The 13,577-nt window shown below is 36.7% G+C and overlaps 2 protein-coding genes across 2 annotated transcripts in view; both read left to right on the top strand.

Moving 5' to 3' along the window:
- Positions 1-9,668, top strand: part of LOC149131698 (uncharacterized) — a 31,042-nt gene extending 21,374 nt beyond the window's left edge. Inside the window, exons 4-7 of the mRNA XM_089337838.1 lie at positions 798-813; positions 4,548-4,738; positions 5,548-5,727; positions 9,544-9,668. Of these exons, the coding sequence (XP_089193964.1) occupies positions 798-813; positions 4,548-4,738; positions 5,548-5,727; positions 9,544-9,668 (512 nt within the window). The remainder of the gene's footprint in view (positions 1-797; positions 814-4,547; positions 4,739-5,547; positions 5,728-9,543) is intronic.
- Positions 9,669-12,044: 2,376 nt separating this feature from the next.
- LOC106873817 (immunomodulatory peroxidase) overlaps positions 12,045-13,577 on the top strand; it is a 35,298-nt gene continuing 33,765 nt past the window's right edge. The window contains exon 1 of the mRNA XM_089338431.1: positions 12,045-12,199. Within this exon, the coding sequence (XP_089194557.1) occupies positions 12,048-12,199 (152 nt within the window). The 5' untranslated portion in view covers positions 12,045-12,047. The remainder of the gene's footprint in view (positions 12,200-13,577) is intronic.

The following is a 13,577-nucleotide window of genomic DNA, read 5'->3' as shown; positions in this document are numbered from 1 at the left end:
TTTCATTCATTAAAACTTCAGTCATTTGTTTGATCTACATTTTTATTGTGTAATTACAGGGGACATATGGCCCAAGCTATAGATCTTTGAACTAACGAGTGAAGGGGAAAAAAATGAAAAATCTTACCACTTGCATATTTTCAGTACTTAGCAAATCACCCTCAAACCACAGTCTATGTTCTTAAGAGTAGGAGACATAATAATGTTTTCGACCCACAATGCTTAAGAAGTGAGGAAGGTCTTTTTTTTTCATCAAAGAGCGCGCGAAAGAAAGAAAGAAAGAGAGAGAGAGAGAAAGAGGAGGATAAAAGTGAGAGGAAGAGAAAAGAAAGAAATGGACTAATGAGCAGTATATTGGTGTCAAATTTTGGCACAACAATTTCGAGGGAGAGGGCAAGTCGATTACATCGGCCTCAGGGTTCAACTAGCACTTATTTTATCGAACAAAGTCGGTCTCGCTGGAATTTGAACGTAAAGACAAACGCAATATTGCTAATCATTTTGCCTGTAGTGCTAGCGACGTTGACAGCTTGCCACCTTAATGAGTAGTAACATACGAGTGAAATTAATTGAATTTGTATGTATCGAAATGAAAATTGACCAAGGTTCTTCTATTTGCAATGGAATATTTTTCAGCAGAATTCATTATGCTGTGTTTATCTAAATTAATATTTTCAAAATATAATTGAATAATACAATTTTACGTTTTATAAAACCAATGTTTTTTTTTAATCAACAATTAAAAAAATAATAATGTTTGTACTTTTTCCTTTCCTTCATTTCGACTGGTATTGCAGATTGCCTTGTAAGCAGGTAAATGGATCAAATACTTCTACATTCATATGTATGCTTTTGCATGCTTTCTTAAGAGTTCTAAATGTAACGTTAAGTTGATGAAGTGTTATAATTTTACATACAATAAGTTTACTAAACCATAGCTATCGCACAGCTATACGTTTGTATAACGGCAATATTATATTGTATTCTACTCTAGGCACAAGGCCCGAAATTTTGGGGAGGGGGACATTCGATTAGATCGACCCCAGTATGCAAGTGGTACTTAATTTATCAACCCTCGAAAAGATGAAAGGCAAAGTCGACCTCGGCGGAATTTAAACTCAGAACGTAAAGACAGACCAAATACTGCTGAGCATTTTGCCCAGCGTGTTAACGTTTCTGCCAGCTAGCCGCCTTTATATTGTATGGATATTGAAGGTCAAAAAACAACTACGTCCCCTGAATGAAACAAAAATAAAAGATGAATGCTCGGGAGTAATAGGGTTCCTTAATCAGGACTGACCTTGTAACTAAATTCCTTAAAAAGGTTATTTTGCCACTGTTGGAACGCTTTTCTTCATACTTTGGCTAATTATCTCATTCAATGCATTAAGATATCTTTCAAATATTTTAGGGGCAACTCAATTCTTAATACTTTTTGAAATATAGTTACCCAATTACATAACTGTTGCTTTATACGTTCCTGATGCGATAACTTCAGGAATTGAGTAATTTCGGTTTCTGACAGTAATTCCAATACATTATATATATTTGTCTTTTGTCACTTGTATACATTATTCGGAGTTGTGGAGGCGCAATGGCCCAGTGGTTCGGGCAGCGGACTCGCGGTCATAGGATCGCGATTTCGATTCCTAGACCGGGCGTTGTGATTGTTTATTGAGCGAAAACGCCTAAAGCTCCACGAGGCTCCGGCAGGGGATGGTGGCGAACCCTGCTGTACTCTTTCACCACAACTTTCTCTCACTCTTTCTTCCTGTTTCTGTTGTGCCTGTAATTCAAAGGGTTAGCCTTGTCACACTGTGTCACGCTGAATCTCCGCGAGAACTACGTTAAGGGTACACGTGTCTGTGGAGTGCTCAGCCACTTGCACGTTAATTTTATGAGCAGGCTGTTCCGTTGATCGGATCAACTGGAACCATCGACGTCGTGAGCGACGGAGTGCCAACAACAACAACATTATTCGGAGGAAGGATTCAAAGACTCTTCTGCATATATTTTAGCTAACGCTTCCGGAGGCATCAAACAGTAGAGACGTAATGCCGAAAGCTGTTTCCAGTTTTTAAACCATCCGTCTCTATAGTTTGTCGATGAGGTCTTAGCAATAAATCAACAAACAGTTCTAGTGTCACTGTCACTTTCAGGTCTCTCCTAGTAAATGTCATTGAGCGCGCGCGCGTGTGTGGATACATGTATACGTGTGACTAACATATTTCTGAATGAGTCGGCAGCAAATAATAATAATGGTTTCAAATTTTGGTACAAGGCCAGCAATTTTAGAGGATGGGATAAGTCTGTAATATTGATCCAAGTACTTAAAAACAGCAACAACAACAGCGCCATCATCAACAATAATAGCTTCACATTTTGGAACAACGTTAACAATTTCTGGGAAAAGGCTAAGTCAATTACATCGACCCTTGTCCTCAACTGGTACTTATTTTATCAACCGCGAAAAGATGGAAGGCTAAGTTGACCTCAGCGGAATTTGAACATAAAAGAGCCGGAAGAAATACCACTAAATATTTTGCCTGATCTGCTAACGATTCTGCTAGCTTGCCGATGGAAATAGATAAACTGATGGAAAAAGAAATGACAGAAAAATTTAAAGTGGAGTACTTGCATAGACTGAGACTAATCCTTAAATCGAAATTAAATGGACGGAATAAGATCGAAGCTATCAACATCTGGGCGGTTTCACTCCTTAGATATGGAACAGGGGTTATCGCATGGACAGTAGACGAACTAAACAGCTTAGACAGAAAGACAAGGAAGTTACTAACTAAATATGGGACAATCTACTCAAAAAGTGACACAGTCAGTCTGTATGTTCCAACAAAAAGAGGGAGAAGAGGACTTATTGGATGCGAACACAGCATTAGAGCAGAAGAAAACATCATAGCATGGTATGTAAAAAATGCCGCAGAACCGCTACTATTAGAAGTAAGAAGGTCAGTATTGTGTAGGATGAAAGATTGCAAAGATAAAGCACTGTACAAGAAATTGAAAACGAATGGAACTGAAAATAGATGGGTAAATAAAAGAATACATGGTCAATTTCATAGGGATGTTGAAGATAAGAGAGACAGAGAAAAAAGGATGGCTGTAGATGACTAAAAGTTATTTAAAACCGGAAACGGAGGATCTAATCTGTGCTAAGAACTAATCTGTGCAAGCACTAAGAATAAACTACATAAAATACAGAATAGACAACAGAGCAGAAAGTGATAAGTGCAGAATCTGTGGACAAAATGGTGAAACTGTATGGCATATTACCAGCCAATGTAGGCCACTAGCCCAGAAGGAATATAAGAGACGCTACCACAATATAGCCAGGTTTGTCCATTGGACACTTTGCAACAAGTATGGACTTGACAGAGCAAAAGATTGGTACGACCACAAACCTGAAGGCATCGTCGAAAATAGAAATGCAAAGATCTTATGGGATATTATGATTCAGTGCGACCTTGAGATAGAGAATAGGAAGCCAGACAAAATCTTAATTGAGAAAGAAAACAAGCTATGCTGGATCATAAACATAGCATGCCCAGCTGACAACAAGGTATGCGATAAGGAAGAAAGAAAAGTCGAGAGATATGACAGGTTAGCTTGGGAAGTTAAGCAGTTATGGTCGATGAAAAAGGTGGTAGTAGTACCAATAATTGTCGGAGCTCTGAGAACAGTGAGCAAAAATCTCAAGAAGTACGTGGAACAAATAGGGGCTGCAATAAGGGTGGAGCACTTGCAGAAAACAGCACTGCTTGGAACCGCTCGAATATTCCGGAAGGTGCTCGAAAAATAAGAGGTGTTACCTTAGTTCACTGTAGTACATCTCCAGCGTTAGAAGCTGTGCAAAGGCAATAATAATAATAATAATAATAATAATAATAATAATAATAATAATAATAATAATAATGATAATAATAATACCGAGAGCACTATACATGCAGCCGAAGACCAAGCTTTGGCCAAGAGTTAGAAGGTCAGCCTTAGGAATGAGCAAGTGTCTCCGCTGTGCCGCATCTTTAACAGAGTTGACGAAACCATTGCCCATATCACGAACGAATGCCCTAGCCTTGTCTCAAACCACTACAATTTCTGGCAACACGATCAGGTAGCGAAAGGGCTACATTGAAAATTGCGGAAAGTGGGGGCTAGAGGGAAGCAGGACGTGGAATGAAAACCGTAGAGAGTGACGGAGTCGGAGACAAGCAAAATCCTCTTGGATTTAACAGTCCAAACAGATCAGGTGCTAGAACCTAGTGGTGGCGGACATGGTGCACCAGATATGCTATGTAGTTGATGTTGCATGCCCCTCTCACCCACGAATAGTCAAGACGAAAGGCGGAAAGATCGATTGATACAACCCTCTTAAGTACGAAATAGTCTGGCTATGGGAAATGAAGCTGGTGGAGAGAGTGCGAACTAAAAATGATATGGATGTGTCATAAATACATGAATTTGATATACAAACCACCCTAGCAATATATTTTTCTTTTTCTTTTATTTTCTTCTCTATTTTTCATCTGCAGTAGCTGCATTTTTACCGCTAATACATATTGCCCGACAATTAACTACTATCAAGCGGACGGACAATGTAATAATACATATTGCCCGACAATTAACTACTATCAAGCGGACGGACAATGTAATAATGTAGCTTCGAAATACGCTGGTAGTGCATCTTCACCTTTGAGTCGATACATGACATATCTGGCAACAGGTACGTATGAGAATGCTTTGCAATTTTCCGACACACACACACACACACACACACACACACACACACACACACACACACACACGGCGAGCTGGCAGAAACGTTAGCACACCGGGCGAAATGCTTAGCGGTATTTCGTCTGCCGCTACGTTCTGAGTTCAAATTCCGCCGAGGTCGACTGTGCCTTTCATCATTTTGGGGTCGATTAAATAAGTACCAGTTACGCACTGGGATCGATATAATCGACTTAATCCGTTTGTTTGTCCTTGTTTGTCCCCTCTGTGTGTAGCCCCTTGTGGGCAGTAAAGAAATCACACACACACACACACACACACACAGACACACACACACGCACGCACACATACAAACATACGCAATATCATTTCATTCATTTACTTTTGTTTGTTCTCCATTTGAAGCAATGCATCGGTCCAGATGCATTTTCCACTGATCGAAGCAGTGCTAGAACTCTTGCGAAGTAATGCCTTTTAATAACTCCGTAGTTTTTTTTTCTTCCACTCGTATAAATCTGCAAAACGTTTTCTTTGAAGGACTTTTCTTCATTCAGGGGGAAAACAAGTCGCAGGGAGCAAGGTCGGGTGAATAAGGAGGGTGGGTAAGCGGGATCTTGCCATTTTTGGTTAAAAACTATCTGTGTGCGCAGATGTATTGTCGTGAAAGAAAACCACTACTCTCCACTTTGTCACATAGAATAAGTTCGCGCATACAAATATACTGGAATAAACAGAAAAGCATATATAGTTGCTAGTATATTGATTTTAATGTAACTATCGTATACTTCTTTTCCTTAGGTGGAACTGGTGCGCTTCCATATAAGAATTTGTTCGGTCAAGTTCTCCCACCTCCCAGAAAAGTAAGTATGGATTTGTTCCCCTGTCAAGATGCCACGGTATCAGATGCAACTCATCTTTTTACAATTTTTGGAAATCTCCTCATGTTTGATTTGTTTCTCACTGAAAAAGGAAGTACAGGTAAGTAAATCAAAATAATATTCTTTCTGGAAATTATTTCTATTTCGTGTTTCTATTTGTTTTTCTCTCGTTCTTTCTACTTCTCTTTTTTAAGCTCTAACACTCTTTGTACGCAGACAAACATATACTACACACACACACACACACACACACACACACACACACACACACACACACACTCTCTCTCTCTCTCTCTCAGACACACACAAATACAGACACACAATGCAGTTGTATAAAGTAGAATAAATAAATTTTAATATCTCGTGTATCTCAGTTTCACATAACTTATGCCAATGTTCATATTTGGAAAGCCATGGAAGTTGCAACTTCCCGTATATATATCTATTTTCAAAAATTAGTATGTATGCATATATATGTATATATATACATATATACATATATGTATATATATGCATATATATATATGTATACGTATGTATATATATGTATATATATGCATATGTATATATATATATATATATATATATATATATGTATATATATAATAAAGGTTATGAAGGGTAATGGAGTCAACCATACCCGAATGATACAGGTAATACCGAGTGAGTGCTGTATACCGACTACTTTTGCCCCAGATGTGGTTGCAACATGAATGGGGAATATAACATGGGTCGTGTATTAGCGTGTGTATATATAAAAAGAATGAGATAAAGAGACCAATGGCATAAATAAATTTATATTTTATGTAGAATGTCTTTCAGCTGTTTCAGAGAAAATTCAATATATAGTTCCATTCCAAAAGTAAATATCCATATATAGAATCCGTACTCCAAGTACTTTTTCTTCTTTGTTTCTTCTTCTCCTCATCGCTCTCATTTCTTACTGCAAATCTCATCATACAGAAATAATAATCCTTATCTCCTACTATTACCGTCTCCGATGAAGGGATACATTGAAATTTCCTTGAAACAGCTGTAAGACATTCTACATAAAATATAAATTTATTTATGACATTGGTCTCTTTATCTCATTCTTTTTATATATACACGATTAGGTGAAAAGCGCTTTATTTAATATGTGACATTAATTTAATATGTGACATTAATAAAAATCTGTAAATGTATAAACATCCAGATTTCTGAGTACCTTAATTTATATATATATATATATATATATATATATATACAGATACACACATACATACATGTATATATACACGTATATATATGAGTATATATGTATATGTGTATATATATATATAAATCTATATATGCGTATATGTATATATGTGTATATATGTATATATGTGTTTATAGGTTGGACCTTTCACTACTTTGGGAATGTTGCAAACGTCGTCTCATGTGGAACAAGACCCCCTTGGAATCTTGTTCCTTTGTGTGTTGACCTTGTACTCTGAGACATATTTCTAGCATATGGTTTGCATAACAGACATGAAATGTCAAGTCATTTAGAATATTTAATAAGAGTAAGATGAATTCGAAGTTTTATAGCTGTTTCTGAGCTTTCCCAAATGATAAGCTAATATGTCCCTACACTGGGTATACCGTCATCAGAGACAAGGTGAGTATGTATCGAGTCTGCTATAGATTTTAAACAGAGATATTCTGTACATTTAAACTCATTTAAATATAAGGAGCAATGCAAATCCACCGTCTGATAAATAATAAAATACCTTATAGGATATCCTAGGCCATAATCGATTCTGGAGTCCTATACCAAGGCAAGCACTCCACGCGTGGACTCTACCTGAAAGAAGCCCTCAAAATATTAATTCATAATTCGCCACAATTACTCATAAACAACACTAAGCGTTCTCTACATGTAAGCATAAATTCTATCACACCTTTAGATTCTTCCGTCGGTCCAAACGCAAGCGAAATCAACACACATAAGACTTGCCTATATGTATCCACGGTCGCAACAGTATAGTACATATTTTTCTTTTCTTTTCTATAAACATAAGTATCTAGCTAGCTGCAATAATTTCTTTTAATTTATAATTTTCAGTTTTATTTTAAATCTATAACCTTTTTAAGTTCAATTTTTATTCTTTAATTTTTATCCTTTACCCATTTAATTGCATTTTATCTTATATATACTTCCTTAGGCTAGACTATAAAACCCCATTAACCATTGAAATAAATTCTCTTTCTGACTACACCGAACCGAAAGTTCACTTATTTAATTAATGGACATAAATACCTTACCCCTCCACTTTACCAAAACCTTAACGTCTGACCGCTCACCCCTAATCGACCCTTACGAAGAACAATAGTGACACCTTATCTTTACTTTTCATTTTTTGATTTTATTTTACTTTCGCTCTTATTCATTCTTTCCCACACCTATTCCATTTCTTTCTTTTCTCTCTCTCCTCTCTCATCCTTTCACTCACAACTCATACCAGTCTATCATAATGCCTGTCTATATATATAACTATAGTCTGTCTATAGCACTTACTCAGCATTACCTGACACCTTTGGGTCTTATTAACACGATTACGTCTCATAACCTATATATATATATATATATATATATATATATATATATATAGCCCTGAAACTCGAGTCGCCTTTATATATTTATATTTATATATTTGATCCTTTATATTGAACACTCAATATTTCATCTACATTCAATACTTTCTTTCATGGTGCCATCCATTTTTATTTTATTTTATTTTATATTATATATTGTATATTCCATATTCTATACCCCACATTGGTTCTGCAGGAATATAAATAAAACATAAAAAACAGACAGTGTTGGAACTCTTTTAAACAAAATAATATATTCCTCTATACACAATCATACAAAAAAAACACCTTTTTTGTATTTATTTTTACTCGCATATATATATATATATATATATATATATATAGAATAATCTTGCCTTATCATTTAGATTTCTTCTCAATAATTTTCCCCGTCACCTCATTCTTGCACGCTGTTCTCCTTCTTTTGATTTAGGGTAATCTTTCCTACCCATATACTCACTTGTTTCTTTCGCCTGTTTCTTTCCTAGTTTCTTTCTCCTTTCTGTGGGTAGACTGGAAATAACAGATCTTATTCACGTTGTTTTCCTTCGACATCACTTGCAGTCAATGGTTTAAACAGGAAGGATCTAAAACTCTCTCTACTTTTATTTCGCGTGTATCATGTCAAACCTGTTGAAGATTTCGGCCGAAAATGTTGGGATTCCACTTCTCACGGCAACATTATTTTGCACTTTTTGCCGCTTTTCAAAATAATGTCTTTCCGACGCATCCTCTTTGCATTTTCTTTTACCTGATGTGTTTGTGCATATATCTATGCGTTCATGCATATATGCATGTTTATATGCACACACACACACACACACACACAGATATACATAAACACATACACACACATACACACATACACACACATACACACATACACACACACACACGACAGAAGTAAATAGAACACCCCCCCCCCATAAAACATCGTTTCATCTAACTTGAAAGGATATATATTCTTTATTGATCGACATTTTTATTTCGTTTTTGGATTTGGTTTGCAAGATTTTTTATGTGAGTTCGCGTGTTGAAGCATATTCTGTTGTATCTGGGGAGAGTCATTCTCTTTTATTTTCTTATAGTTTAACATATTCACCGGTAAAATTTCCACTTATTTATTCTTTATTTTTCTAAAATTTTCATTTCATCTTGCAAGCTTTGCAAGACGCTTCAAGATGCAACGAAAGTTTTACAAAGATAAAAAAGAAATAAGTGGAAATTTTACCGGTAAGTGTGTTAAATTATAAGGCACTAAAAGAGAATGACTCTCCCCGACATCTTTATGTTTTAGGTTCTATATGTGACTGTTTAATCATGCTACGTACAAAAGAAGACATAGAACTGTCCGAATTTCAAAGAGGCCATATTGTGGGTCTATCTGAAGGTGTACTTAGCATAAAATCGCAGAAAACCTAGGGACCCTACTTTCTAAAGTTAATAGAGTAATTCTGCAATTCACCAGAGAGAGAAGGATTCCACATCAGCTCGGCCAGATCGACCAGAGTCCTGTGACAAGACCCTTCACTTTGTTAAAAGAAGTATTGAGGATAATCCTCGTTGCAAGGCATCTGACATAACAGGACAAGTTGTTATCAGTCCCGGTACAGCTGCCAGGAATCTTCACAGACTTGGCTACAATGACAGAGCAGCAAGAAGGAAGCCACTTCTTCGACCAAATATTAAGCAGAGAAAAGATTGGGCCAGTGTGAAGGCGGAGAGGCTGCTAGCATTTTGGAACACTTTCATATTCACTGATGAGTCCAGATTTACTTTATTTTTCGACAGTGGTCGGGTGTGAGTTTGGAGACTCTCTGATCAAGACTCTGTGACCAGTAGCAGGCCCAATAGGGTCCTTACATTTAAAAATGCAAAGGGCGTGTCTACTAAATATTAGATATTCACATTATAATAATAAATAATTTGAATGTATAATTTCAGATTTAAACAAATTTTAACGATCATAAGGGTGTCTATTTACTTCTGTCTTGTGTGTGCGTGTGTGTGTGTGTGTGTGTTTGTGTGTGTGTGTGTGTTTATGTGTGTGTGTGTGTGTGTGTGTGCGTGTGTGTGTGCGTTTACGTGTATATATATATATATATATATATATCCATGAATGTATGTATATGTGCATGTATATATATATATATATATATATACACATATATATATATACACACACATATATATATACACACACACACACATTTGTATATATTTATATATGCGTGTGTGTGTGTGCGTGTGCCTATACGCACATATACGCTACACGCTTCCTACCTTCCAATTCTTTCTCCTTTTTCTACCCCACCGACACCTCTACATGGTTTAAATCATTACTCACACCACATACACACATGCACACAGATTCACACAGTTTTGAATAGGACTCAAGAACACGCGCGCGTGTCATTTTAATGAATTTGAATTACCTTTTTCTGATGATTACTGAAAAGAAACAGCAATTTTAGCAAACGGGTATGTTTGGTGTATCAAGAAATACTATCTCGAAAGCAATGACAACTTTTGAGAAAGAGGGAAAAACCTCCTCGACGAAACAAAACTCTTGAAGAAAACCAAAAATTTCAGATAGGAACTGTCGGACTCTTACGCGAATTGTTAGAAAGGATCACAAAAGTGCAGCTCCCAAAATTACTGCAGAGCTTAATGACCACTTCGAGAACCCAGTTTCCACAAAAACTGTTCGCCGGGAGCTGCACAAAGCTGGATTTCACGGGAGGGCTGCAATCAGAAAACCACTACTTTCAAAAACAAACGTTGCAAAGCGTTTATAGCGGAGTAAAAACCTACAGAATTGGTTCCTAGATCAGTGGAAGAATGTTATTTTCTCGGACGAGTCATCCTTTACCTTATTTCCGACCACCGGCTGTAGAGACAGCCAAAAGGAGCATCTGAGCTAGACTGCCTTCTTCCAACTGTTAAACATGGAGGAGGATCTGTGATGATCTGGTGGTGCTATATCTTGGAAATGGTTGCAGAATTGTTGCAAGAGGGAAACGCAATCTTTCAGGATGATAATGCACTAATTCACACATCTAAAATTGTTATTGAATGGTATGAGGAACATTCTAGTGAAGCTGAACATCTTATCTGGTCACCACAGTCCCCAGATCTCAAAATTATTTAACATTTGTGGTGCATTTTAGAAAAATAAGTAACGAGTCGATATCCTCCACCTGGAGACTGTTTTAGCTGAAGAATAGACAAAAATTCCTTTGGGAAAAATTCGAACTTTGTATGAGTCCATAACTCATAGAATTCAAGCTGTAATTATTGCCAAATGTAGTCCTATTCCATTTTAAAATAAATTTGCTTGAAATTTTAAGGTGTTACAATTATTTTGTCCAACACCTGTATATGTATATATATATATATATATATATATATATATATATATATATATATATATATATATACAAATATTCTTTTTGTACCCAATAACCCGATGCAGTTTTTATGAATTAAAATTAATAATAATAACATGAATAGTCAACCCTTGAAAAACCAGTCTCACATTGTTATTTTTTTCAAGAAAAGAATGAAAAAGAATACACTATCTTAAATCTTTAGAAATTAGAAAATGGTTACCGACAATGTTGAATAAATCGCATGCAAAAGTGATGTAAAAAGAGAGGAAGGAGAAAAGGAGAATAGAAGTAGTGCAGCAGGAACAGCAGCAGCGCAAGTAGTAGTAGTAGTAGTAGTTGTTGTTGTTGTTATTCCATTGTGTTAGAACATAAAGGCAACAATTAAAATGTCGTACACTTTTGTTTTGTTATGCCTATAAATATAGAGAGTCCTCACGGTCTTAGTACTTCACTCATCATCAGTGACACAAATTGCTGGTGCTCAGCGCGTAACTCTTTACATAAGCTTTCGTCAGATTCGAATATTTTCAGCATTTTCCTTCCTCAAAGAAAAAAGATGAGGTAAGTCTGAGCAAATGTGTTATGAATTGTTTCTATGTTATTGTTCGTAATCTTTTACTCATTTATTAGTTGCAGTCGTAAAAAGTGTGCCCATGCCGGAACACAGACTTCGAGAATGTAATCGTTCTTATTGATCCCAGTTAATTATTACAGACATCGGTTTCTAGACCAGTGTGAAGAAAATAGTAAGATATGTATGTATGTATGTATGTATGTATGTATGTATGTATGTATGTATGTTTGAATGTATGCATGTATGTATGATATTGACCTTCACCACAAGACTGAAAAAAATATCAGAAATATACAGAATTGAACTCATCTCAGAAAAGAGCAGGATCCTGGTTAATAGTAACAGCTAAAATACAGCAGCCAGAATCATGTTGAACGGAGAGAGACATCACAAAGTGGACACATTCAAGTGCCAAAAACTCATTTCGACGAAGCAGGGGAGATCTCAAAATAAGATGAGAACAAAACTCAATTTGCTCTCTGCTGCCATGATGAAGCTCAACACCATACGGAAAGGCAACTCTATTAGTTTTCGAACGAGACATAAAATGTACAAGTCTCTGGTGAGTTCTGTATGGGTGTAAAAGGTGAACTCTTCCAGCTGATATTGAACGAAGAATCCAGGCATTTGAGTACAAGTGCAACAAGAGACTAATAGGCATCGCATACACAAAACACAAAACGAGCAGCTGCCTCAGCCAACAAGTCAACAAACGCGCTGGTAAACAATAATCACTCACTGAGCAGGTAAAAAGACGAAAGCTTGCCTGGTACGGTCAGATATTCCACCACAACTCCCTGTCCAAACCCAACCTTCAGGCCTGAGTTAAAAATGGCAGAAAGAGAGGCAAACAGAGAAAAGGATTGGACAAACAGGTAAAAGGATTGGACAAGTACAAAACCGCGATCTTGCTAATCATGATACAAATCAAAGGCCAGTGGCGTCGGCAGACTACAAAAAGCGTTTTGAGTGGTTTTTCAAAGGATGAGGGATGTTTTGATGCCCTTCTCTGCCGAGTAGTTGATTAGGATGGAAATGTAGACTGATGCATTGTCATGTGGTAGGGGCTTCGAACTTTTGCAACAAAATTTCTTCCTGAACTACCTCAAAACCTCCACAAACCTAGTGAGTGTAGATGATGTCCCTGCTGTAAGAAAATAAAAAGAATCATCATGAGGTTGCCAGTAATCTTGCTTTACCTGACCTCTTGTGCCCGCGAGAAAGAGAACTTTATTGCATAGCAAGCTTCCAAACACCCCGACTGTCTTGCAAACAGTGTTTAGTAGGGGGTGTTCAACATGCTGTTACTGGCGTTTGCTTCAGTCTGGAATAGTATAGGTTAGCAGGTTATTTCATCAGATGTAT

This window comes from Octopus bimaculoides, chromosome 20 (genome assembly GCF_046866305.1).
Source record: "Octopus bimaculoides isolate indiv1 chromosome 20, ASM4686630v1, whole genome shotgun sequence".
NCBI lineage: Eukaryota > Metazoa > Mollusca > Cephalopoda > Octopoda > Octopodidae > Octopus > Octopus bimaculoides.
The sequence above is the reverse complement of the archived record's forward strand: the minus strand, read 5'-3'. Positions and strand labels throughout refer to the sequence as shown.